Consider the following 27534-nt stretch of genomic DNA (forward strand, 5'->3'; position numbering starts at 1 on the left):
ACGGCGCCACGTGCCACACAACACGACCGAACATGGCCATATTGCGAACGAAATTTGAGGGACGCATAATTTCGCGTCTTGGTGATGCCAATTGGCCGTCCAGATCATGTGATTTGAACCCGCTAGACTTTTTTTTGTGGGGTTATGCGAAAGACCGTGTCTATGCCAACTCTCCGCAAACTCTTGAACATTTGAAAGACAACATTCGTGAAGTTATGACCGAGATACCGCCCCATATGTGCCGAAAAGTCATCGAAAATTACCTGTTCCGGATCAAGGTGTGCGAGGAAGCCCTAGGTGGACATTTGAATGATGTTGTATTTCACACATAATAGCATAAACCAAACTTTAATTTGAAATAAAAGTTTCATCGAAATTCGAATTCTAAGTGTGTTTTATTTCAATTTACTTTCGGAATTTAAAGTTGGAAAACCCTATATAATATATATGGTACGGCAATATAAGATCAATACGAACGAGCGAAACAAAAGGCACGTTTCAAATAAGTACTCATTACTTCGCCACATATGTACAAGGTCCAGACCGAGATGAATATAGTTCTCCTTCATTCTGGAAAGTGTTTTCTAAGAGTTAAATCAGAAAACACTTTCCAACTTCAATTTGTAATGAGATGTAATATTATCACGCTTCTGCGTAACAGAATCTTTAGCTATGTGGATATCGTGGTCGTGTAATACAGCACAGTAGATTATCGATAATCCACGAGCGGATGAACCGGGTGCGGATCATCCGCGAAAGCGAGTTCTATAGTAATTCTATAGAACATCTCGAAATTTGTCAGTGAGAGGTAAGCACTTGCTCTTTTGTCTTGGTCATGGCTTTCACATTATCTGACCACTGGTGTGCACGACCTTACAGATGAATAGTTGAATAATTTCTGTATTGATAAAACATAGTTTTTATGCTGAATTATCTTTATTTCGTGTTTGCACCTCATTGTTAGTCCTTCATCGCGTTATCCGCGATTTTCGTTATGCGCGTTGGCCTAGCCAGATTATTTCGCGGATAATCGGGGTTCTACTGTATATCATTCCAGCCGGCCTTGGTTCGATCCCCGTTGACGCCGTTTGAATATTTTTTTTGTGTGAAATATCAAAAAAGATGAAAAAAGAAAAAAATAATGAGATGTCTGCTTCCATACATACAAACATTTTAAAGCGTTGGGGGACATATGACATTTTTTGCCTATTTGACGCTCCAAGGCAGGGAATGACATGTTTTCTGTCGAAAATGAAATGCTTCCTGTCAACGCTAGTATGGGTGTAGACGTATATTATCATCGGGTTTCCGGAAGTGCGATATTGTACCGTGAAATCTCCACAAACTTATTAATCAGCTGGCATTTGATAGCGTAAAGCTCGAGTTGATTGGAGACTCATTAAAACAATTTCTAAAGGAACTTCGTAACGACGTGATCGGCTGTTCATCCGATGAAAATATTAAAGGTTTCTTCTAAAAAAAAGTGTAAAAATGTAATGTGTGTTTTCTCCTGATGAAAAAAAGTGTTTCTCCTGATGAAATTTCAAAACGTGAAACGAAACACCCGGTAAAAGGGAACGAAACCCTAAAGTCGTTGTAAAATATCTTTTTATAAAAGAACAAATTTATTTCTTTTAATTTCCGTAACATGAAAAATTCATTAAAATGCACAGATATATAGTTATGCATAATGTCGATTCAACATTATCCTATGTAATTGAAGTCATTTTTAATTGTCAAATGACTTTGTCAAAGGTAGCTCTCAATTTATACAACCAAGCAATTGATCGCTCTATAAACAAAAGTCTTATATACAAATTTCATATATACATCCACGTTAAATACATTCCAAATTTGTTAAAATCCACCTATAATAATTGGAGTTGGAATGTTTTTGAATGACAAAAGTGAAAAAAAGTGAAAAAGTGTGAAAGAAGCCCCGCATGACGGTAACTTTATTGGGCAATGAATTCGATTTAAAGCAAATATGTTTGGAAGGTTTTTTCAAATTCAATAAAAAAACAATACGGTGATATTCCGAGAAACAACACACAACACACTCGTCCTTTCATTCCGACTACACACTAAATCTAGGATACCACAAAACAATAAAACAATATTTGAGCTTTTCTGCAGTATTACTTTGATGTGTGTTCTCATTGTGATGTAGGGCAAAAATCATTCGATTGAGCCTCCTACAGGAAAATAACAGCCGGGGAAATTGAGTGTTCGAAAAATCGAACGTTGGCCATAACGAACTTTTTTTTCTGTTGACTCAATACCAATACATCTGACCTCACAGCGCATTTTGATTTGTTTTCTTTGGTAGATGAAACGTTTTTTCATTTGTTTCAGTATTTTCAGTTGTGAATGTTCATAAGTATAAACCGCCAACATTAAAAATAACAGCACGGCGGCAACGCCGTCATGTGCCGCACCTAATCACAATTCTTACTTGGATTTTAAGTGTAGCGTAACGGGGAGCTTACCGGGTGATTCAACGGGACGGGGGTTTCACGGGCAGCGATTCGTGAATGTCTTTCCATGTCAACTTGGCTCTGGACGGTCCAACAGTGGTACTGCACGTGCATCGGCAGTAGAGTGTACAAATAACAAGGGATTCTTCTAGCAACAACAGATGACCTCATTCGTGACGAAAACCGAACTATAGCTACCAGTAATCAATGAAATTGCAGGAAAAAACTACGGGTTTTCGGAAGCGAGCAACAATCAACTTTTCACTTCCGTTCTACATAAGGATAGTCCCATTTGGTATCTATCATTAGGTGACATGGTTTTTTACGCGGATTTTCCTATTAACGCGGTTTTTTACGCGTTTTTTCGAATTAACGCGGTTTTTTAACGCTGATTTTCTAATTTACGTGGTTTTCGGTACGTATCCCCCGCGTAAAAAAAATCCTGGGTGTACAAGCTTCGGTGAATCGAACTTTATATAGTCAATAACGACTCCGCCGGTCACGTCTTTACAGTCACCAGGAAAAGGGAAGGAATGTACGCATATCATTAGTATGATATGCGCCGCCCGAAAGGCCATAAGGGTCGCCCTTATAGCGACCTATAATTATCATAGAAGTGATAGTTGTTAGTGGGGGGAGGTAAGAATCAGGATTCACCGTGGTGAGTTATGTGATTAGGAGTTTATCCGTTTCTTTCTTGGATATTAACCATAGATAACGGCTATTACAACCATCCTCCTTAGGGGCTTTGGACCCTCTGCTCTGGCTCTTAATAGTTTCAGGTTCTTTTTCGGATATGCTACCATACCGGCATTCGCAGGCGGAGTTCGCAAAATGATTATGTGATGTGAATATAATTCTAGACGTGAATATTGTTGTAATTTTCAATTCATTTCCTTGTTTCGTATTTTACTCCAATATGTTTTTTTACATGTTTAAGTTAAGTTTTTATATTGCTCTATATAAAACTAAACAATGGTATGAACCAATAACTTGCTCCAAATTTGCTGATGGCAGCAAATGATATTTGTAAAGCATTTTCTTAGATGTACAACTTTTAACCCTAATTTAAATTCATTGATTACAAGATCTTTCGATGTGATTTGAGATTTCATGTGAGGTTAAGAACAAGAAATAAATGGAGGTTTGAAAACATAGCAGATTTTACAAAAGAGCAATGGTAAAAGAAACTTCGAATAGAAGAAAATGACATTTGTTTAGATCGTAATTCTACATCACTAGCTTCGGGATTGAATCCTTTTACGTATGTACGTTCGATTGACGGTTACGACAATGCTGTCCTTGTAGTGTTCGGCAAGAAGAGGCACATCAGACCACCGCTGGCCAATAGGACCGCAACGATGAATGTTGGCGCAGGACAGTACATGTCGAGAAGTGTGGCTATCACGACATTACCGATAATACCACCAAGTCGGGCTGCTACCATTGAAATGGCCACACCAGTAGCTCTGAAAGTGTAAAATTGAGACATTAACATTCATTTTTGTGGCAGCGTAACAGTTTGGCATACCTTAAATTCGTTGGGAATACCTCGGTTATAAGGCAATCCAGCGATGCATTGCCCATCGATATAACACCACTGAAGACAGCCGATACGGCTAAATTCTGATGTTTATTGGTGATGAAATACATCGATGCGGAGCATAAACCGGCTGACATTGTACTAAACACAAGGAAGAATTTTCTACCTAGTTTATCCATTCCAAGTACAGCAATTACGTTTGCTGGCAATGCAGCGGCCACAGTGATGAGTGATTCGAGAAACACTGTGCTTGGAATGGTGGCCGAGCATACCCCGGTATTCGAGTGTGAGCCAAGACTGACAACATAATCGGTGACTTGACAGACGGAGGCTTCTTCAACATCTGGGTGCGCACGTGCGAACTCATCGAAGCGATTGAACAGCTCAGGGAACCACATCATCAGGCCGTAGTAACCTATGTGGAACGTGAAGTTGATAGTGATGGAGATAGTGGTGAACTTCAGAATTGGTGACATGAACAACTGCTTGCTGTTGTCCATAATGTTATACAGCATCCTTTTGTACTTGTTCTTGATGGGTTTCTTGACTTCCTCTAGCTCATTCTTGAGTTTTTCGTCGATTAACAACTCCTTCACTGGATACAATTCTTGTGGTTTTCCGGTGTTCGTAACGTAAATACCGCGGAATATAGCAAGAGCTTCTTCTATTTTTCCTTGCGACAGCAGGAACTTTGGAGATTCTGGTAGATATAAAAGTAGACCCGCTACGATGAATGATGGAATTGAGCATACCATCAAGAATATGCGCCAGGAGTTAAAGGTGAAGCTTGCGGTGTGAAAGCCAATATCTAGAAATATAGTTATTGATAATGGTGTGTTGGTACTGAATTATTTTAAAATACTTACTTGTTGGAATGATGAGCCAGGCTAGACCAGCAACCAGAAGATTACCAATAGTCCAGAACGCAGCCATAAAACTCAACATAGATCCTCGCTTAGCTTTCGGTTGGAATTCCGCAAAATATGACCAAATTACAGGCCCACTGCCACCCAATCTGAGGAGGAAGGATTACATTAAGCATTTTTCTGAGATGCATTTTATTGGTACTTACGCAGCTCCATTGAGGAAACGAAACAGCATGAACACTTCATAATTCTGCGAGAATGAAGATGCGACAATACAGATGGCGTTCATGATGGAGATAACGATGAGGACTTTCTTCCTACCCAGCGAGTCGGCAACGCTTCCCCAAACGTAAGCTCCAACCATCATGCCAATGAAAATGATCGAATTGAGCCATCCTTTGGATTGAGTATTCAGGTCGAGATCGCACTGCGCCGAGGGTAGGATGAAAGACATCGAGATGACGTCCATCTCCTCGCTGGTGCTTACAAGACCACATATTGCTAGTAAGATGTAGTGAAATCTGCCATAACCAGTGAGCTCTATTGCCTGCTCGAAGTCAGCTTTGCTGGTGTAGCCTCGCTCGGGATCGAGCGACGCTTTGATCTGCTGCTTCGTGGAGGCAATCTGCAGTCCGGTTTGGTGGATATGGTCCGCCTTGCTGGGCTTTTCCGACGGCACTTCGACGGTGTGCGGGTGCTCGATAGGGGTACCGACGCCGTTTGCTACTCTATCGTCTTTTACATCGGTATCTGTGGAGGAAAAATAATGCGAATGTGAATAATGTAACTATTCTAGAATTATATCTAGCGAAATCGATCATATAGGAAAAACGGGAAATTTTTTTTTTTTATATTTTCATCAGAATATTATAACATCAAAACATCAAAAATCTAAACGATTCAAGAATATGTATCAATGTATTTGTAAATGACTTTCTTCATTCGTCACAACGCATTCATTCTTTTATTTCACTCTAGACAGCGATCAGCCAATATCATTTGTTAAAGCTAAGAGTTACCTTAGAAAAATTGCTGCTTTGCCACTCAGTGGCAGCATTCTTTGCAATGAAATATGCGTTTGTTGAGCAGAATAAGAGACTGTTCTATGAAATGGTCCGTGAGAACCATGTCGCAAAATTAAAAATTTCGAGTTATTGATTGCATTAGATTAAGCATTTTGTTAGCTACATACCACATTTATCAGATTTCGAAATACACATGTGCAGCAGAAACAACGTATCGAAATTGTTTTGAATGCTCAACGAGAACCCCCTAAAAATATCACATGGTTTGGTCTGACTTAACACTGACCAAATATGTGTTTATTACTTCTTTTTGCTAACTTGAGAGTCCATTCCGCATTAGTCACGTTGTATCCAACGAGGTGTTTAAATCTGGGTCATGTGGATAGAATCAAATTGGCTGTCAAAAAGAATCCAATAGAAATATCTCAAGAGATCCAATAATCAGGAGGGATAAAAAGTGTTACTTTTCGCATAATAATCATAAACATAGAAATAGTATTGTTATTAAAGGTGAAAATAATCGAATTATTAAAAATGAACGAACTAGATTTTTTTTTATCAATTTATATTAGCGTTTCAAATCATGAAAGATACTGAAATTTCAGTATCATTGACTTCATATATAAACCTATACATACATATATAAACATATATAAACTTAATTATAATTCAATTTAACCTCTATCCAAATATTAGGTGTGTATTATTTGGAACAATAGAATTATATTATTTAAATTTTTTTCTTTCATTATAACGAATAGAAAATACGAATTACACAAATTACAGCATTTACTTCAATTCTGGTTCAGTCAAAATAGTAATAAACAAAGCCTGAGTCACGAAAACGTTTGCTTCTTTTATAGGAGAAACATCTGACAGCATGCGGAAAAAGACAGCATGTTGAAAAAGGTGCAAGAAATTTATTTTTGAAGCAAAATTCACTTGAAAAATAAATTTTATTCGCGTTGACAGCGGAATGGTATCGACATCTGGATACGACATTAGTTTGTATGATGCCAACTATTCTCTATCAAATTAGTAGGCCCTAAGGTAGTTTTAAATTGCTAAAATTTGTATGACAATTTTTTTTAGCGTAATTTTAGGTAAATTAGTACGTTGTTCTGATCCTAGTTTAAACTATTTTCTATGAATTTTCAGATGTTCTCACCAACACTTAACATTATAATATAAAATCATTTTTAGACATAATTTTTGTATGATATTTTTTCACTACTTGCAAGCAAAAGTGGTTTTCATTTACATAGAGTACTAATTTGATTTGGGAAAAATAATTTTCATTCATAATTTTTATTTGAAAGTGTGTTCATTTCTTCTGCAAGCCCATATTGTCATGTCTACTCCTCCATTTCGCAATACGAAGCTCAATGCCGTCAACGCGGATTGACTCTGCATGACCCAGGTTCAAATTATTTGGCTCTGGCTGCCCGGTAAAGCCGACTAAATGTGGACGTACCGCCCGGGCTTGCCGACGTGTCGAAAACCGACTCGAAACAAACCGAACCCAACCCGAAACAAGTGGGTCCGGTTCGAGAAAGTCGAACCAAAACAAAACGAAGTAAATTAGCGTTGACGACATTGCCCGATGTGGCGTCCACATTACATAACGAACCGAATATACCACCTGGTACAGGCCGATCGGCATCATTCGGCATAATGTGGACGCGCCTTTAGTATTCCCTTCTATACCATTGCATATGGTACACATTTACACAGTAGCCATTTAGGCGTAAGAGTTTTCTATCTGTTCTTTCATTATCCAGTTAAGATCGGACAGCGGAGACAGTTGATTGATCATTGTTGAGTTATTCATAGAACAGCAGCCCGATGTGTTTTGCAGAGCAGAGCAGTTGCATGGATGAATCGATCCTATTTCGACCGTGGATCGATATCCATCGCTGATGATTGTTGCGTGGACGTAGTTATTCTGTAACAACACAAATATGGTCAATGAGGGCCCTGAGTTTTGAACTCACGATCGACCGCTTACAAAGCGAACGCGCAACCAATGTGGCTACGAAGACCCCCTACGCACAGTGCGTTGAATGCATAGGAATGTGGGACAAAAATCATAACAGCAGAATTTAGCCATTGTAACACGTTGGTGTGATGGAAAAGATTGTTCATAAGTATCAGAACTACTGTTTACATAAATGTCTCACGTTATTTGAATAGCCGCATTAGTGTCTCAAGCGACAATATCTTTGTGTATCTAAAATGAAAAGTTCTGATCATTTCGGATACGCAGAAATTATCTTGAAGTAGTTGTTTTAAAGAGCGGAATAATTGTTTTCATAAGTGTTTTATGTCATCTGAATAATCTCATGTAAAAAATCTTTGTTTGTTAAAAGTGAAAAGTGCTGATCTTTTCGGATACACATTGCTGGCAATAATTGCACATTTTTTGCGTCAATGACAAAAGCTTCTCGTATTCAAAGGATAATAAAAATAAAAGGAAAGGAAAATAATTAAAACCAGTATGACACCCTTGTCCAAATAAAATACGACCGCAAAGAAAAAGATGTCAAACTGCATTATGATTTCGATCTTATTCTAAAATTTTGGTTATCTAATCCGAGGAGGAGACTAGATGGAAAGATACATCGCGTCGTTTTTCATACCGTTAGGTAGAGAATATTCGTGTTTGATTGAACCATGCGTAAGTATTTTTGATTTTACACGTTGTCAATGGTGAGGGTATAAATATAGAATCACTTGTGACTGCAACCACTTTTAGCTGCTTCCAACCATGCGAACCATCGGTCGTTTTTAAGTCCACCAAAACTTCCACTAATGATTTTTTTCAAAAAGTTTGATCTATTTCGAAGTAATATTCAGCGAATTTCAAACCAAATGTTTAGAAGGTATTTTTCAGCGGTGAGAACTGTGTTCTTCTGAGGAAAACTGAGGATGTAAATTTGTTACACTATGGTTGCTATCGCCTTCGCAGCTACCACATAATCGACCGAGCTCTGATAAGAGAACTTCTCGCACTGATTACCGCTGATTTGCCACACCTATGTCTCTTCGCCATTAATTATGCATTGAATGAACGCGGGATCAGAATTCCACTCGTGAGAGATATTTATTTCACGGGGTAGATCTCTCAAGCTTAAAGGACGATCCGAGCACCATTCCATTTGGTCGATGTTTTCATCAGTTGAAGAGATTGATAGTCGTCCTTGACGCGGAAAATCGGATTCCATTCATACACCCATGTTTTCGACATACAGGGTGGCGCATATGTCACGCAACCGATTTGCACAAAACAAAATTTCGTATAAAAAAATGTCTCACGATACAAAATCTTTATTTTCGAATAAAAAACAATACAAATTCGACAACCGAACCGCTTAGGAACCAACACGCTCGATATTTGCAGCGCGATCGTTATTTTTTTCCTTCAGAGAGCGTTGCGTGACTTATGCGCCACCCTGTAGTTGAGTCACCAAATATATTCTATCATTTTCAACGGTTCGGCATAATCAATTTTGTTTGCAACACAATATTTCACACAGTATCTTCGAACAATAGTTTCATCCGTATAAAAAAAACTGCCGAGAATAAAAGTTAACTTGTTCTTAATGACGCTGTAAACGAACTGAACTACTGAAACTATGTCCCCGATATTATGCACCCGTCTTTTTTCCATACAAATAACCAAATCGGACGCTAAAACAGAATCTAGTGGCCAAAACCTCGTCACCAGGTGGTCATAGTAAGGTTCTATCGAAGTACTGAGGGCGCGCGAAGATGTGCCAAGTTAGTTTAAGTTTGTTTTTGGTCACTATTCTGCCAAAGCATTCCAAATCTTCCTTGTGGGATTTGTCAGGACCAGTGTGTTGCCAAAGTATTTATCCATTGTGTTTTGGTGGTTCCGTACGAGCAAATACATGTTGGGTGCATGCGAAGCGTTCACCTAATGGTGGAACCTAATTAGGACACACTCTCGTCAGTCTGCGTAAGAGATGTACACGATAGAGCGCACAAAGGGTGCATGCAAAGCGGTCACCTAGTGGTAGAAGCTAAGCGGAGCACCGTCAGCCTACGTACGATAGCGATAACCCATGATGGGCGCAGAATATTCAGCATGGTATCAGGCACTTAGAAAGCGATTGACCGTTGATGGTAAGAACAACCTAAACAACCTAATAGTTGCGGACGAAAGACTGAGGTTTTCGTTACAAATGAAGCTATGGATTCGAAGATGCACATACATGAGTGCTTGAACATGCGTATTCTTCCGTATAGTGAAGTGAAGTTTCAGTCGACAGGATTTCATTACAGACCAGAGATACTTCATTCGTACCGTCACAGCGGAGTGGGCTTCATCGCAAAAGAAATTCATCAACTATCAACTATTTACCCTCAATGGAGAAATATGAAGGAGATCAAATCTCAAGAATACGCCGGCCAAAAAACGACAATGGATTATTCTAAATATGATATGAAATATTCGAAAGCGCGACGATGTGAATATGATAGTATATTTTGGACATCATCTAGATCAAAAACTCCACGAAACAAAGGCTCAAGGACATGCTCCAAGTTTAGATTTTGTCGGAATAATTCGTTTTTTGATTTTTAATTTTTTTTTTCAATGTCCAATGAATAATAATTATTTTGACTTGTCAACTTACCTATTCCATCAAAACATCGAAACTCTGAAAGAAATTATTTTATGATTCTGTGATTCTAAGGGAGTAGAGCTTTATAATGTTTTTGTCAAGCTGCGCGGAATATGATTAACCTAGAACTATTTTCTTAATACTCCTATACTCGCGCATAGGTCTGTGAGACCGATAAATCAATAATTCGTTCATTTCTAAGAAAATATCAACACTATGATTTTGCGATTCTCTCTAGCTTCTAACATGCAACCACAATCGATTAATACGTTTTTATGTTATTTTCTAGCCCTTTTTACTTTCTTGAATCATATTCAGTTGCTTACTTTTCATAAATAACAGGTAAAAATTCGAATTTCGTTATATGTGTTGGAGTATCAAAAATTACACTGTTTTGAGGAGGCTGAATTAGATGACTATTAGAACTGAATAAAGACGCAGAAAACATATTTTCTGGAGTTTTTTAATTCAATTATACTGTCTTCTTCAAATAAATGCCAATAAAGCCTGAACTGCGGCGAATATATTATTGATTGACTTATTGTTATAATTATTGTTTTTTTTGTTTAAATAAAGACTACGCTACGAACATATTCCGCAACCCAATACATTCCCAATAGTTCTAGTCTTTCTAGTTATTTTCTTTTTATACAACAAATATTTTTAGGTGCGGGTGCCGACGATGATATTGTGCAAATGCTCTTGGTGCGGTCTAATGGAAAGCGTAGCAAGAACAACTCAGGGCTCAGTGTGTTAAATATCACCAAGTAATAATTTTCATTCAAATTCCAACAATTCAGAACAGCATTCGGAGCTGCTAATGTGATAGAAAAAAGTTTCACGAATACGAATGAATTATTTTGACGTTTGTTTCGAGTCAAGGCAATGTTGTCACTTTTGCATATGTCGAACAGATTGTAGCTGACCAAAACAATGGAGGTTATAAAGCTGTTTATAAACTAGGATAGTTATTGTACATTATATTATCGTTTCCATCGATCTCTTTCGTCCAGGGGTTAGACATCAATTGAATATAGGCTACCTAAAATCAAAATCAATATGGCGTCATTTGTTTATCAACATATCATTTACGAGGATTGAAATCAAAAAATGCGCTGCTTTATTCTAGCTGCATGAGCGATTTTCATATTTCGGTTCCACATGGAGGTGTTCACATTTAACATGGAGTTTAAAGTTAGCCACTATTCGACTATATAACCGGACCGAGATGTAAACAACAGTAATTGATAGAACCAAAATGTCAGTGAACCGCAGCAATATTGGGTACACTGGCAATATGAGGGATTTGACGTTTTAGTCGTACCCCTGCTTTCGTCGTGACCGGAATAAATCGCCATACAATACCGCGCCACAATATTTATAGCCTACTACACTTTTTATGAGTGGTGGTTTCTGTTGCAGTCGTTTTCTCCTGCGCTTTATTCCGGGAATCCTCTTTCGTATCCCTAGAAACTCAAGAAAAATGGAGTGGTTCTTAAGTTATGAAACGAAGTGTATTTCTGTTTCTCATTTACGTTACAAACCTATTGTTCAATCATAGAGCGTGATCAATCACGGTTTCAAGATGAATCGACTTCCACTTCAATTTTCACGAGTTATGAGTTATTTTGTGAATGTCACACATGCAAACACACTTCATTGATAAAAAAGTGGTTCTTTTTTGGAAAAGGAAATTGAAAATTCGATAAAAGGATTCAGCATTTCCTTGAATAATTTTGAAGATTTCTAGTAGAACCAACATCATGAAATAATAAGAATATGTAACACAATGTGTCTTTGTAAAACATTATCAAGTCCACAAATACAAATCTATACTTACACTTTGAGGTATTTGAATCAGGTTCAGTTTCTACCATCCTATGTGGACGAGCTTTTGTTGGTATCCCCTTCGCTGCTGCCAAAAAAATGCGCCTCAATCAAGTAGAAATGAAAATGAACGGAGTAACGGAGATTTTTGTAAGCCTGTAAAATTAAAAGAAAACATCATATGGTTAGAATAGTGCTTGTGAATCGGATGTGATGGAAAAAGATTACAACATCACAGAGGATTTCTTATGAAATGCGCCGTTTTTTTCTGACCAGAATACCGTAGCAACGGGCTCAGAGATGATTCATTCGGGATGAATTTTCATGAATGCCATCAAGAGTGGAAATTTATGCCCTCTACCAGGTATTCCAGGCTTAGATCTGTAGAACAGCCCACTTTAAATGCAGGTTGTTTGAGTAAACATGTACTTGAGGATCATTATTCGATTCGCAATGGTACTAACTGTAATCGTTCCTAGCGCATTAATGCATTCATTACATACTGCTCTCCAACGCCCATATTGTTTCCCGTACGTATCGAACATCACGCCTGTTGACTGGAATGGCCGACGTGATGAAAGACGTGTTTCACCTTGCTAGCGCCTATTGTTAGAACTTTGTCTGGCCTTACCATTGAACTCGAATCCACGGTGAGGGGGCAGAAACACCGGCCGAGATGTGGGCTCGCGTGATTGAAATTGAGTTGTTTACGGATTAATACTAGGGTCTTTGAACGATTGGAGCTGTCGTTGAACAACCGTTCATTTTTCAGTGTATCGTGGGAACGGTCCGTATTGGCGATTGCATCGTTCAAATAATCTCTGCCTTGTTTTCATCACGAAGTTTCGTTTTTTCATGTTGTTTCCTAATACAGGTAGGACTCGATTATCCGGAGTATTGATTTTTTTTTCACTCCGGATAATCGAATCCTCCGGATAATCGAGTCAGAAAAAAAAACAATTTTCTCTCGGTAAACGTAATATAATTATGATTTGCACTTATTTATTAAACGGTTTTATCTAGCTTGGACCCGTTTGTATGTTTGTGACTTTGTAACTTTGTCTGTAGCGCTGTACCACATTATTAGAAATTTAACCCTCTTCCTGTTAACCGTTTGGTCTGAAATCTGGAACACATCTTTATCTCTGGTGTCATTATAAAACTGCGTATTCCATGATCTTGAAAATCCAAGATGGCGGCCGGTACAAAATGGCGGATTATATATATATAAGTTTTCTCAAAATCCCATCAATATGGGTTTTCCCAATACCCCATCAATTTGGGTGTCGAATGACAGGGCTCGACCAGTTATTTATGGAAAATGCAAATCAAATATGGCGGCCGCTTCAAAATGGCGGATTACAAATTTTCTCAGAACCGCTTCAATATGGGTATCAAATGAACGGGCTTGACTAGTAGAACACAGTTATTTATTAAAATGCTAATCCAAAATGGCCGCCACCACAAAATGGCGCCATATATTTTTTTCAAAACCTCATAAATATCGGTATCAAATGAAAGTGCTCGACTAGTAGAACATAGCAGATCATGAAAAACTCAAATCCAAGATGGTCGCAGTCCCCAAATAACTATTTACTTTTTAAATGGTCGATTATGTATTTTTTGCAATTCCCTCAATAACGGTATCAAATGAAATGATAATAGTACATCATGAAAATATTCCGAAGAAGATTAGGTAAGAAATAAACGTTAGATTTCCATTATCCACAGTTAGTTGTTTCATCATATACCTCACGATTTTATTTTAGTCTCATCATTGCCCTAGATTAATGAAGCAACGGATGTGATAACTTTTAACTGCTACTTTCCTTATTTTTTTCTAGCTTTGAGTACATTAAACCGTTCAACTTAAATTTTTTTTTACTTATTGTATTTTCTAGTTTTTAGTAAATTATCTGTCGTAATTCAGTTTTTATAATGGCAGTAGAATTCAAGGTATGTTCCAAAATTCAGAGCAGGGCAGCTGAATGAAACCATTAAAAAGTAATTGTTTATTCGGGAACTGCGGCCATCTTGGATTTGTGGTGGTGGCCATTTGGATTTGCATTTTCCATATACAGTGTTTTCCATTTCGGGCTTCCGAAAGTATACAGCCCTGCGCTGACAACCGTTTGACATAGCTGCCAACCAAAGCGTCATATCGTTAGTTGAATGTCTGCCATTTTACAATATGGATCGTTTTAGCATCGTACAACGTGTTAATTTTGTTAAATTATACTATAAAAATGATGAAAAACCGGCAAATGTTTTTCGAGCATTACGGACGGATTTTGGTCGTCATGGACGGCCTACAGAGCACACAATCGCTAATGTAGTGCGTAAATTCGAACCAACTGGATCCGTAGCGGATATTGTGAAACCTGTGCATCATCGTAATGTGCGTTCGGCCGAAAATATTGCTGCTGTTGCTGCCAGTGTGGAGGATGACCCGAATGTTCCGATTCCACGGCGTGCTCAGCAATTGGGCTTGTCAAACACATGATTGTGTCGAATTTTGCATTTGGACTTGCACCTACATCCATATAAAGTCCAACTGGTACAAAAATTAGAGCGTGGTGACCATGGCATGCGTCGGGCATACGTCGATTGGGTGAACGAACAACAGCAGCAAAATGCTGAATTTTCACTTCAAATTTTCTTCAGCGATGAGGCACATTTCGAGCTCGGTGGCTATGTGAACACCCAAAATTTCCGTATATGGGGCTCGGAAAATCCACACGTGATTGTTGAGAGGCCATTGCATCCGCCAAAAGTCACTTTTTGGTGCGCATTATGGTCTGGTGGAGTCATCGGGCCGTATTTCTTTGAAAATGAGGACGGCGAGACGGTAACTGTGAATGGTGAGCGCTATGGGCGCATGTTAACCGATTTTTTTTGCCACAAATTGAAGATATGGATACGGATGACATGTGGTTTCAGCAGGACGGCGCCACGTGCCACACAACACGACCGAACATGGCCATATTGTGAACGAAATTTGAGGGACGCATAATTTCACGTCTTGGTGATGCCAGTTGGCCGTCCAGATCATGTGATTTGAACCCGCTAGACTTTTTTTTTGTGGGGTTATGCGAAAGACCGTGTCTATGCCAACTCTCCGCAAACTCTTGAACATTTGAAAGACAACATTCGTGAAGTTATGACCGAGATACCGCCCCATATGTGCCGAAAAGTCATCGAAAATTACCTGTTCCGGATCAAGGTGTGCGAGGAAGCCCTAGGTGGACATTTGAATGATGTTGTATTTCACACATAATGGCATAAACCAAACTTTAATTTGAAAAAAAAGTTTCATCGAAATTCGAATTCTAAGTGTGTTTTATTTCAATTTACTTTCGGAATTTAAAGTTGGAAAACCCTGTATAACTGTGTTCTACTAGTCAAGCCCTTTCATTTGATACCCTTATTGATGGGGTTGTGAAAAAATATATATCTGGCGCCATCTTGTGGTGGCGGCCATTTTGGATTTCCATTTACATAAATAATTGCGTTCTACTAGTCAAACCCTTTCATTTGATACCCATATTAGCTATTCAATATGGAATTATTATGCAAATTATTCAAAATTTCAGAAAATCAAAAATGAAATACTCCGGATAATCGAGTCTAAAATTCCGAATAATCGAATCCCGGATAATCGAATTCCAGATAATCGAGTCCGACCGGTATTAGTATCAAGTTGTTGATGTACGAATAATGATAATGAATAATGAGTTCAATAAATGAGACAATTTACTATTCCATATTTTTTAATTATCTAAAATCGAAACTACATGTTTCAGTTATTTTAATTTTAGATAATTAATCTGTTCAGAATATATAGCCTGGTACTCTGACAGCAGTCGCGCTTGGATGATATCCAACTTTTGATTAATTTAGTATCGATATGCTATTTCATACTATAAATTATTTGACAATCGAATGACGCTTGGCATGTGATTCTGTAGAGGTCACATTCGTCATTCGCCATAGTCCAAAATTAGCGACACGTAATTGAAAATTACCTCGTAATGAATGAGTTTACACTTAATTGCACAATCCAAGCAATAGAATGAGGAAAAAGATTGTTCGGTAAAATGTTTCGCTTTAACGTCATTAAATAATGGGTTTACATGATTCGAAATCGGGGTTTACAAAAAAAAAATTTTGCCGAATGTATTCAAATTGCACGAAAAAAAATATTTTGTCGAAATTGACTCAAACTCAAACTCCGGTCAACGTGCGACACTAGTAAATGAAGTCCGATTGATCTGATATTTTGCATAGTGTAGTTTTTCGTGAGAATCAACATTTTTAAGAAAGTCCCGTTTGAAATTTTGAAGGTCATTTTCTCCATACATACATTAATACTCTAATGTATTCATTCGTTGGCCTTTGACACATACGACACACATGAAGTTGTTTCGTGATATTAGTTTATGTACATAATTATGTGTATTATCTACAAATGCATACATTACATGTATGTATTTTTTATTCAATTAAAAAATGCATTTTGAATGATAAATTATGTTACATATGTAACAAATTAGGAACCGATCCGATTGAATTTTTATGAATTTGTCATATAATAATTGATTCCTTACACGGTTTTTCGCTTTGCGGCCAAGTTTCGTGGACCGTATCTAGACCGTAAAGCGATGTATGGGTGTACAAATAAACCTTGTGTTTGTCTGGTGATTCCAGCGAGCGCTGAATTCCCAATCAAACTAAATCAAACAATAACGTTATACTTTTAGTGGAATAGATATAACACAGATGGTTTTCATACGAGCTACGATCCTCAGCTCATAGCATCATATTTGTTTTGTTAACAGTGTTGTACATGCAGGCTGCCATTTGTGGAACAAATCATTCGGACATGCTCCCCATTATCTCCATCCATTCTGTTCATGCACCAATCGTTTTTGATGAATGGAGACTGGCCGGTTTTGTTCGCTGAAACTCAAGCATTCTACTTTCCCAGATCATTCCATTCAAAAAACGATTACAACTGATTTTCTCCGTATAGAACAATCACACACAAAGTGAACGTAACATTCAATGTTGTTAACAAATCTGATTTGACACAATACCCATTAAATGGCTAACCGAAGGCTTCATCAGTGAGCAGAACTTTGGCGTAGTGGACTGGAACGGGATGTTATTTTTATTTTAAGGAACAAAGAATAAATTTAAATTAGAATACACTAGTACAAAGCATGTGAAGGGTTGACCAATGCAACGAATGCTGTTCCGTATGTTATTTACATACGTTCCTAAAGCAATACACAGATTTTTTGTTTTGAAAATAGTGTTTCTCACTGATTATTGCGTATTTGACTCATACTCACAGCTCTTATGGGCTCGATAAATGTACAGAAACTTAAAAGTATATTTTCGCGGTAAGGAAAAGTTCAGTTTAAGTTCGAACAAAATTAGTAAAGATTCCAAAGATACTGGCAGAGTGAATGTTGTGCCATTTTCAACGATTGTTAAAGTAATTTATGAAATGTTATTTAATTCAAAGCTGCCTTTCATTTGAATGTCTTTACAAACAATTCAACAATAAACAGATGGTTCACTGGATTGACCCATATTTGTAGATTAGGGGCTGCCCACATACCACGTGGACAACTTTAGTGGGGTTGCGAAGATTCCACTCTTGTCCTCGGTGGGAGTGAGGAGGCTTAGATAATATCCACGTGGACAAGTTAAGTATTTTTAATTGTAAAACATTAATATTAATAGTCCAAATTGAATGAGATCTGTTTTGTATTTACAAGATTTTTCAAGCTTGAAGCCCACCCTGAGTACTCTGTATTCATCAATAAATAGATTGAGCTGCCTGAGAGTGCTACCCGGTCAAACATCCATTTTTTTTCATATGACTGAACTTTTTCGCTTAAATGTATATTCTGAAAGAAATGCACATGAACTGGGATCGATCAACTTATTCCAATCGGTAAAAGAGAACCGGAATTCCGTGAGGATAAAGACACCCAAAGACGCAAAGAATGTTGGAATTTTTGTAGTATTAAAAATCACGACTTAAGTACGGATTGAATTCATCTATTTCTCTTGATGACATGATTACTTCCTTTATATTTTTCGAAAATTCCCAAGGTTTTCCGAACATTGAAACAACCAACAAATTCTTCCATGAGTGCACGACCATGAGTGGTCGTATCTCTGGAGATCTATTCCTTGCAATGATGTTGTTCTTCATTGATGTCTGGTAATTTTTGTAATACGCTTCTATTGAGTAGTCTGGAAGGTCCATACTGCTATAGCTGACAATCAAATCGAGACACTTGTCAGGATTAATCCTCGACACAAATAGTAGATTCGCTACAATGTCGAAAATCACCGTTCATGAGAAACGAAACATCACGAAAAACGCTAAAATGCATGAACTATATATCAATCCAAACGAAGATTATTTTTACCATCCATTATATCACTATTTGTTTATCTATCTTTCAACAACAAAACAAATATTGAACGGAAAAAAATATTTATAATAGTTACAAGCTGATCAAGTGAGGGGGTTCAAAAAAAAAGTTTTGCCATGGCGTACACGATTTCAGCCATTCTGGTTATCTGAAACAAAAAAAACAGATTCTGAATCAGTAAAGAAGCCACTATCGCATGAATCTCAGACAAGCCCAACACGCATTTTTAGACGAAATGACGGCCATTTTTAAAAAAATGCTGTTCAAAACATTTTTTCAAGTTTCTTGATTTTTTAAAAATAGTAATGTAACGAAATTATGATTTTTATAGGTTCATGCGATATAAAGTGCTTGATTTAATTGTCTGATTTTTTGAAAACTAAACAGCCAGCCAGCTTTAGTAAAAACTCTCGAGAGTAGGTTCACAAACGATATTTTGATATGGATGGAGATAACGTAAATGGAATTCGGAAGAAAATAATGAGCTTCCGGATTCCGGACAGTGTTGAAAAAATCGAAGATTTCAAGACATATCGTTACCATTGATAAGGCTATCATTTTTATCAATAAAAACATGGAATAGAAAATAGAAACAAATTTGAAACGAAATTTAAGCGAAAAAATAGCATTTTCTTGATTTTTTCCCAAAACTGGAGGAATGCCCACGTGCACAACAGGGGGAGGGGTATAGGATTCGGATTCTATAGCAAACTCAAATTGGAACGTTTCTGCACTTGAGTTATTAACTAAAAAAGGTGGTTGAAGAGAAATCGATCAAATCACTCACACCCCTTTCCTTCTGAGCCCCTCAAATATAATTTTACTGGGAAGGCGAAGTTCCTCAGGAACGTTGGCGCTACGGTATGAGAACACGGAGTCCACAAAAGCTACTAACATCACATTTCATGCGTACTCATTCAATTGCCAGAATCAAATTCTAGTGTAAACTTACATCTAAGAATCTGAAATGTGCAATCGAACAGATGCTAGTAAGAATAACATGTGCCTCAATTCGCATGGAAACGATCTAATCTGACTCAGGTGAACGTTGCATCTAATTCATTCTTAATTTTTCCTCGATCCCTTTCAATCAAAATCGTTAGTTCTCATTCGCACGTTCATTCTGCTAATTAATCTGTATCATTTGGTAATTTTGTTTTTGCTTCAAAAACACAACGGAATTAATCAGATCTATGAGGGCGTATCCTCCATATGCATAGTTACCATTCTAGTAGAATTGGTCTCACCCGGAATCATACAAGCAGTTCATTTATACCGTTTATCATCGAGAAAACTGGTTAGCATCAAACAAAAACCGTTGTCTGGTCTCGAAAATGTTGTTTTTGTTTATGCAGCTTTGATTCATGAAAAAAATCACACACATCTATACGATTGATCTCGGCTGCAATTCCTCGTAATTTCTCAATTCGAACTTGACCTTGTGACGTGCTACGTACGGCTATGTAGTCAATCACCGTTTAATCCCCGGTAATTGGCTCTACCGGTCTAGTTCTACGCTTTATTTCCCCGCAGGGCACTATCCTCGACCCCACTCGTCCGCAATCCGTCGTAAATTCATTATAATTGCTAAATCACGAAATAATTAAATCATCATTCAATTTTCAAATAATGCGATGGTATCAGATTGAAGGTATGAACACTCTATGCTGTGTGCGACGCAAGCAACTCTCTAAATAGCCAAACTGCTTGAGAAATTGGAGAGCAAATGCACGGACCTACTTTTTTGTGTACCTTCTTACAATCTGATGAGCGCAAGATTACCGGAAGTGATAATTGAGTGTGTTTGCCAGTGGAGAGTGGATTGACGAAATATTCAGCGCCAGTTTGGCTTCCTTGTTCTCTCGTGACGGTATGGGAGCGATGCGCTGTGAAAAGGCCATTATTCATACTTTGGCATAAACAGGACCGTTCACCGCTTCGAAGAGTTGTTAATTTGACAAATCTACAGCACACGAATAGCGCTAAATTGGAGGAGAGAGTGCGAATATTGAGAGCAGTGTACCCAACAAGTGACACTAGCAGCATGGCATTCCTCCGTGTAGGGAAATCATGGATCTCTTGGAGGAGTATTAATCATCACAACAAAACAGATTCAAGGTTTTGATTACCGAATACCAAATATTGGAGGATGTGGCTGAGCGCCTTACACTCTATGATTGAACACTGCATGACAGATGAGCGATGGGATCGAATCGCTAGTAAAATGGAGAATTGCAAACCATAACGTATCCACATTTGTGTTTACGATCATTGTATAGTCTTTGTGGCATTCCTGTACTGTACACATGACTTATCGCAGATCCATATTTCACAATAAGTGCATTGCAGACATTTCTTTTTAGGAAAACACCTATCCATGACTCGACGACGATTGTGTTTCAGACTATCATTTCGATTCATACACTGGAAAACGAATGTTCTGTTTCGACGCTTGAAAAACATATGGTAAATATTAATTAATTTCCAAGTAATTGAAAAAAATAATTATGAACAAAAAACAGAGCCATTGAATTTTGAGATGAATTAACCCATGTGTGACCTACACTGTAATAATTCACTAGACTGACTGAAAAGATCGCGGAGCGGAAAACAAGCTCACGACGTAAAAATGACTTCATGTCTCAGTATATTCTCGATTTTAGGTTAAACACACCTCAATTTATGTACATCTGGTCTGAGACGATTGTCCGGAAGATCTTAAAAATACCCATTGATTGCTGTGATAACTTATTCATTTGATAAGAAGAAACACTTTTCACATAGAACATTCCCAAATGAAACAGAAGAAAGTTGGCGGGAGCCGAATCTGGCGAATAGGGGGATGTTCCAAGTGTTCATGTTTCAATTCGATCAATTTCGTCTTCACCGACAACACCGCTGGTATGTATAGGTACATTGTCATAGCGATAGATTTTTTTTTGGAAAGAAATATCATCTTCAGGGCTTGAATGACATTGTAACTCCTTAGCCCACTTTCATAGCACTGGTTTTGTATGGATCATCACCCAAAACATTTACCATTCCATTATGTACTTTGGGTTTCTCGATTCCGGATATTTCTAATCAAGGTTATCTATCGAGCCGGAAAGTCCATTTTTGGGCCGAGTAATATCTGATTGTGTACCGTTGAGTAGATTTGCTCCGAAGCCTGCCTGGTCCAATGATCAGCTACGTCATTTGAAGCGACTGAGATCAAGGGCACTTCGCGAGTACTGTTTCAATCGCTAAATATTTGCTCTCATTACAAAAGGTATACGAGGGACATTCTAGACAATCTACGGCGTAATCCAAAGCAGTTCTGGTCGTTTGTGGAAAGAAAACGGAAGGAGGATGGGCTACCATTGGCAACCAGAATTGTCTGCACCTTATTTGAAAAATGCAAACTTCTGGCTGAGCACTTCAGAAGTGTTTTTAACGATCGCTCCGCTTCGTCAATCCACATTGGAGATGCGATAAGGAATACTGCCAGAGACGTTTTCGATTTTAATATCATTACGAATTCATCAACCTGTGTCATCTTGACTTACATGGTATTCACATGTTACGAGTATTCCAATAAAAACGGATTCATTCATCAAAGTAGCATCCAAAGGTCCGAGACTCTCTCCCATAGCTCTGCATTGCTCTTTCCGCGATTGACTCCAATTATGTCAATATCACCCGCAAAGCCTACACCCAAACTAGCGTTGGTAGAAAAGATATAATCCTTAGCAGAAAATATGTCTTTTCTTGTATTGAAGTGTCAAATGCACAAATAAAAGCACCTTTTTTTAAACCCTTTACTGCCCAGGTGTACAAGAACTTAATCCAAATGGCATGGCAACTTTCTAGTCCATCTAGGTATGTACCGAAACGGGGGGGAAACGGAGTATTCCCCCCGATTCTTTGGAAGTTGAGATATCTATCGTATGAAATTTCATACGCTGAGCCGATACAGTATCAAAAATGGAAATCATTTGAATATTGAACAAAACGGTTTTATTTCATAAAATTCAACTTCAACTACCATTTTCATGGTTTATTAGCACTTTCGCGTACTGCCGTTCTACGCATAATTGTCCTACGGTTCACAGGGATTGCATAGAACATAGTACAGTTATGCGTAGAACGGCATCGGGAAGCTGATATATCCTATTGAGAAAAAATATACCATAGTTGCACAGCGTATAAAATTTCATACGCTCAAAAGTAAACATAGATTTTTTTGCGGTTTCATAATTTTCTTCGGATTTTATGCTAGATATCATTTTTTACACTCGTCTAGTAGAGTTGTGTCACAGATTTGAGCAATTTAGAATCCTTTAAGAGGTAAAACTTTGATAAATTTATGTTTACTTTTGCGACTCCATTAAACTCGAACTTTGCAAACTTCAATACACAACAAAACAACAAAAATGACAGATAAAATGACACTGACACAAAAAAATACTCCTAAATTGTCATGTGGTATCATTTAAATGCGCTTAACACAACAGTTTCATCAAAAACAGTTTTTCAAAAACGGGCATTTTTGCGTATTAAATTTCATACGCTGGGCACTAATGGGTTAAAGGTGTTTGAATGTTTTTATGTAGGGAGCAGACTTCACTTTCTCTCAAATTGAATGTCAGCCAAACGATTCCAAGGCCAACTGGGTTGTAAGGCTGGTGCTGTCGTACCAATGCACGAGAATATTACACCATATTGGAAAATGAAATTGGATCTTGCGATTTCCGTGTATTCTGAGCGTAAAAAAAGAGAGTATTTAAAAGGAAACCTTTGATGTGTGCTTATTTGCAAAGTGTCTCTTATTTTGCTCTCTTATATTGCTATGACATATATGTTACGCACAAACTTACCTCTCGCTTGAGTAAAATGGTGTATCAGTATGGGAACTTTGAAGTTCATTCAGTAATGTATGAGGATGTCAAGGAATTTGCTAAATATTTATTTTAGATGCAGAAACATGTGCGACTTCGTGATGATAGTATCGCTCGTCTGCACCTTCGTAAAACACCTGTCAATATCATGTTGAATAGTGAATTCGAGAGTCCGTCACCCTGCCTTAGGCCATTCAACGTTACAGACGACAAACAGAAACTGGAATACTGATCTTCTTTAATATCCAAGTAGTTTTTCAGTATCGCTTACCAAATCACAACTCCAACTCAGAACGAAACATTTCAGAAGACGCGAAACGGCAACAGAAAAATCGAAGAGAAACTCTTGCGTGGTGACGGCGGAAGAAATAGAATCGAAACAAATTTTTATCTTCAGTTTTCCACCGAAGAACACAACTCTCAACGCTGAAAAATACATTACTTTTTACCCGGGAACAATAATTGAAATCTCGAACTGAATGAACGATTGAAAGAATCACTATTAAGACATTAACGATTTATCACTCATCCAGCTAGTGACCGGAGACTGCAAGGCTTTCCAAAAGGTATTCCTCAAGCCGGGTTGTTCAGTTGAGTTTTTCAAATTAGTTTTTTTTTCAATGCTAGAAGCGAATTTATTGAGAAAGCTAAAAGCCTCAATAATTCAAAACAACATCATTACACCAATAAAAATCCAAACATACTGCTGAATTCACCGAAACTCCTTTTAGCTTCAAATAAATATAAAATAGATTTTTAGAATGCATCGAAGTATCTGCATTGTTTTGTAGACGCAGCTGAAGATTGTTGATTCATGATTCAATCTTGTTCTCGCAAGAACAAAACACGCAGTGAGAACAATACACATAACGCACTCAGTGTGCATCGCGACATTCTTCTCGTACTATACACAATGCGGCTCCAGGCGATGTATTTATTGTATTTATTCCACCATTTCCGTTATCTGTTTCATAAAGCATAAAATCAAACAATTCGTACAATCTCCACGGTATGAAAACTGACAATGTCTTCTGCTTCGATTTTGCTTCACACTTCACACTTTGTTCACCCAACAAAGAGGTATTATCGCTCAAAATTTCACTCCCCAAACGAAGTGCTCGCGTTCTAGAAATTTCAAACCAACACCCCAGTACAGACTCAAATATGATGTGATGCAAAAATACACAAGCAATCTCCACCAGACGGAATGCAAATCGACGCGGTGCCCCTACCGAACAAAATTACGCCATACTGTGCGATATCTTTTTTTTTCATTCTTCCTCAGAATCGAGCAAAACCACTATGTGTGACTTTAGCATTGAGAAAGACTGCTGTCTGATAGTTGAAGCAAGACGACTTAAATGAAATGATGATGATGATGTCCATCAGTTAATTCGCCTCTTACCTTGAAAAAGATTAATTTGGAAAAGTAAACTAAGCACTCGCTGATGAATTGTGAATACAGTATGGACTCGATTATCCGAAGACCCAGTTATCCGGGATTCGATTATCCGGAATTTTAGACTCGATTATCCGGAGTAATTTATTTTTGATTTTTCTTATTTTTAGATCGGAAATTTTGAATAATTTGTATAATAATTCATATTGAATAATCAATATGGGCATCAAATGAAAGAGCTAGAATTTAGTTATTAATGAAAAATGCAAATACAAAATGGCCGTCACCACAAGATAGCGTCATATATATTTTTTCACAACCCCATATTGGGTATCAAATGAAAGGGCTTGACTAGTAGAACACAGTTATTTATGAAAAATACCGCCATCTTGGATTTACATTTTTCATAAATAACTGTGTTCTACTAGTCTAGCCCTTTATATGGTTATTTCACGCTTCTACTGAACAGCATTATTAACTATGTGGATAGCGTCGTCGTGTAAAACAGTCTAGCATTCCAGCCGGCCTTGGTTCGATCCCCGTTGACATCGTTTGGCCTTCTTTTGGGTGCAATCCCAAAAAAGATGAAAAAAGAAAAAAGAAAGAGATGTCTGCTGCCATACATAAAAACATTTTAAAGCGTTGGGGGACAGATGACATTATTTGCTCATTTGACGCTACAAGGCATGGAAAGACATGGTTTCTGCCGAAAATGAAATGCTTTCTAGCAACGCTAGTTTGGGTGTACAGACAAAGTTACAAAGTACCAAAGTTATAAAGCCACAAACATACAAACGGGTCAAGCTAGATAAAACCGTTTAATAAATGAGTGCAAATCATAATTATATTACGTTTACCGAGAAAAAAATTCCTTATTTTTATGATTCGATTATCCGGAGTGAAAAAAAAATCAACACTCCGGATAATCGTGTCCGACCTGCACTGTAATTTGAAATCGTGAATGGCTTGTTCATACTCAATGAATATAATACAGCGGAGCTTAGATTGCAATTTTTCTCTATTCACGATGGCCGAAGAGTGAATGCTGCTTCTGCAATTCGAGGGACCGATCTACGCCCACCTGATTAGCAGCTATTTTAAATATTGTACCTCGGCCACGAGAACACGATAGAAAAATGAGTTTTTTTTTCAATTTTCGTTAATTTCAACCGTAATGTACCGTTCTGAATCATATTTCGGACGCTTAAGGCATATGATGCAGAAAACAGGTTTAAACTTTATGCACAAGTATTATTTGGTTGATATTTTTAATATATTAGTTCAATATGCTTTCAAGCTTTCTATTTTGGTACCTATTTGATTGAAAACATACAAAAAACATCGAATAAAATGCTTTTCAAATGAAGCGAATAAAAATCAAACTTCGGACACTAAATCAAATTTCAGATTGAATTCAAATTTCGGACACTTCATTTTATAATTTTTTGAACGAAAATTACATTACACTTGATTATATTTTATAGTCAACTGCGAAACACTAAACTGTTAACGATGATGAGAACTGATGAAACACGGGAGAAATTTAAATATTAATGAACTGGTAATTTCTACGTGCTCATGCTAAGCAAACGTCAAACACAAACGATAGTGAGTAGTGTTGATAGGTTTTTGCTGATTACGTTATAATTCAAATGTAGTTCTCATATGAAATGATAGTGAAAACAAGGGATTACTCTAAAGAAGCAATTGTGATTTTAATTTTATATTTATATCATCAGTGCATTAAGCATTTCAAAATATTAGAACAATGTGTCCGAAATATGATGTTGTCCGAAATATGATTCAGAACGGTATAACGTACCGTAAACAAATTAGAGAATTTCCGATTCTGTTGGAATGCAAACCATCCAAATCCGTTCAGAACCAAAATAATTATTAACGTTAAAACTATTCTATAAAAAACACGTGACCTATTACTGAAATACGTATGTAGTCTAATGTCAAAAAATAGGTAATGATTATTATTCATATTTTTATTCACAAACGTCAACAAGATTAGCCCGGATTGAATATATTTAATAGATATTTAATTTACTAACACTACTTAACTAAACAACTAACTAATGTGTAATAATGAGTAATATGCCAATCTCCATTATCCTCATCCTATGTTTCTTAGATGATGTCTCAAATTTTCATGATTGTTCCACATACAAAATGGTAACAGCCAAAAGAGCCCGGTGGGCCGCAGGTTGAGTATGGCTGCTATAGGCTATAGAACTGGATGAGTGAGAGGATTTTGTAGGCATTTTGTATGAGAGTTATGCCACAATAGCTGCTACAGTCGAGTCGATGGCCTATCTTTTTAGATAGGGGAACATAAGTTCATCCAACCAGCCCACATGTATTTTTTCTCTGTCCAAACCCTCTGGATGACCTGATGTATTGCACAATA

The 27534-nt window shown here is 37.4% G+C and overlaps 1 protein-coding gene across 3 annotated transcripts in view; it reads right to left on the reverse strand.

Annotated features, from left to right (window-relative positions):
* Window positions 1-3347: 3347 nt before the first annotated feature.
* Window positions 3348-27534, reverse strand: part of LOC129767272 (synaptic vesicle glycoprotein 2B-like) — a 108201-nt gene continuing 84014 nt past the window's right edge. For all 3 annotated transcript variants that reach the window (XM_055767980.1, XM_055767978.1, XM_055767979.1), the window contains exons 2-6: window positions 12398-12540; window positions 5093-5636; window positions 4887-5035; window positions 4009-4828; window positions 3348-3946 (exon numbers count right to left, since the gene is read on the reverse strand). In XM_055767980.1, coding sequence (XP_055623955.1) covers window positions 3763-3946; window positions 4009-4828; window positions 4887-5035; window positions 5093-5636; window positions 12398-12434 — 1734 coding nt within the window. In that variant the 5' untranslated portion in view covers window positions 12435-12540 and the 3' untranslated portion in view covers window positions 3348-3762. The remainder of the gene's footprint in view (window positions 3947-4008; window positions 4829-4886; window positions 5036-5092; window positions 5637-12397; window positions 12541-27534) is intronic.

Source organism: Toxorhynchites rutilus, chromosome 2, assembly GCF_029784135.1.
Source record: "Toxorhynchites rutilus septentrionalis strain SRP chromosome 2, ASM2978413v1, whole genome shotgun sequence".
Lineage (NCBI taxonomy): Eukaryota > Metazoa > Arthropoda > Insecta > Diptera > Culicidae > Toxorhynchites > Toxorhynchites rutilus.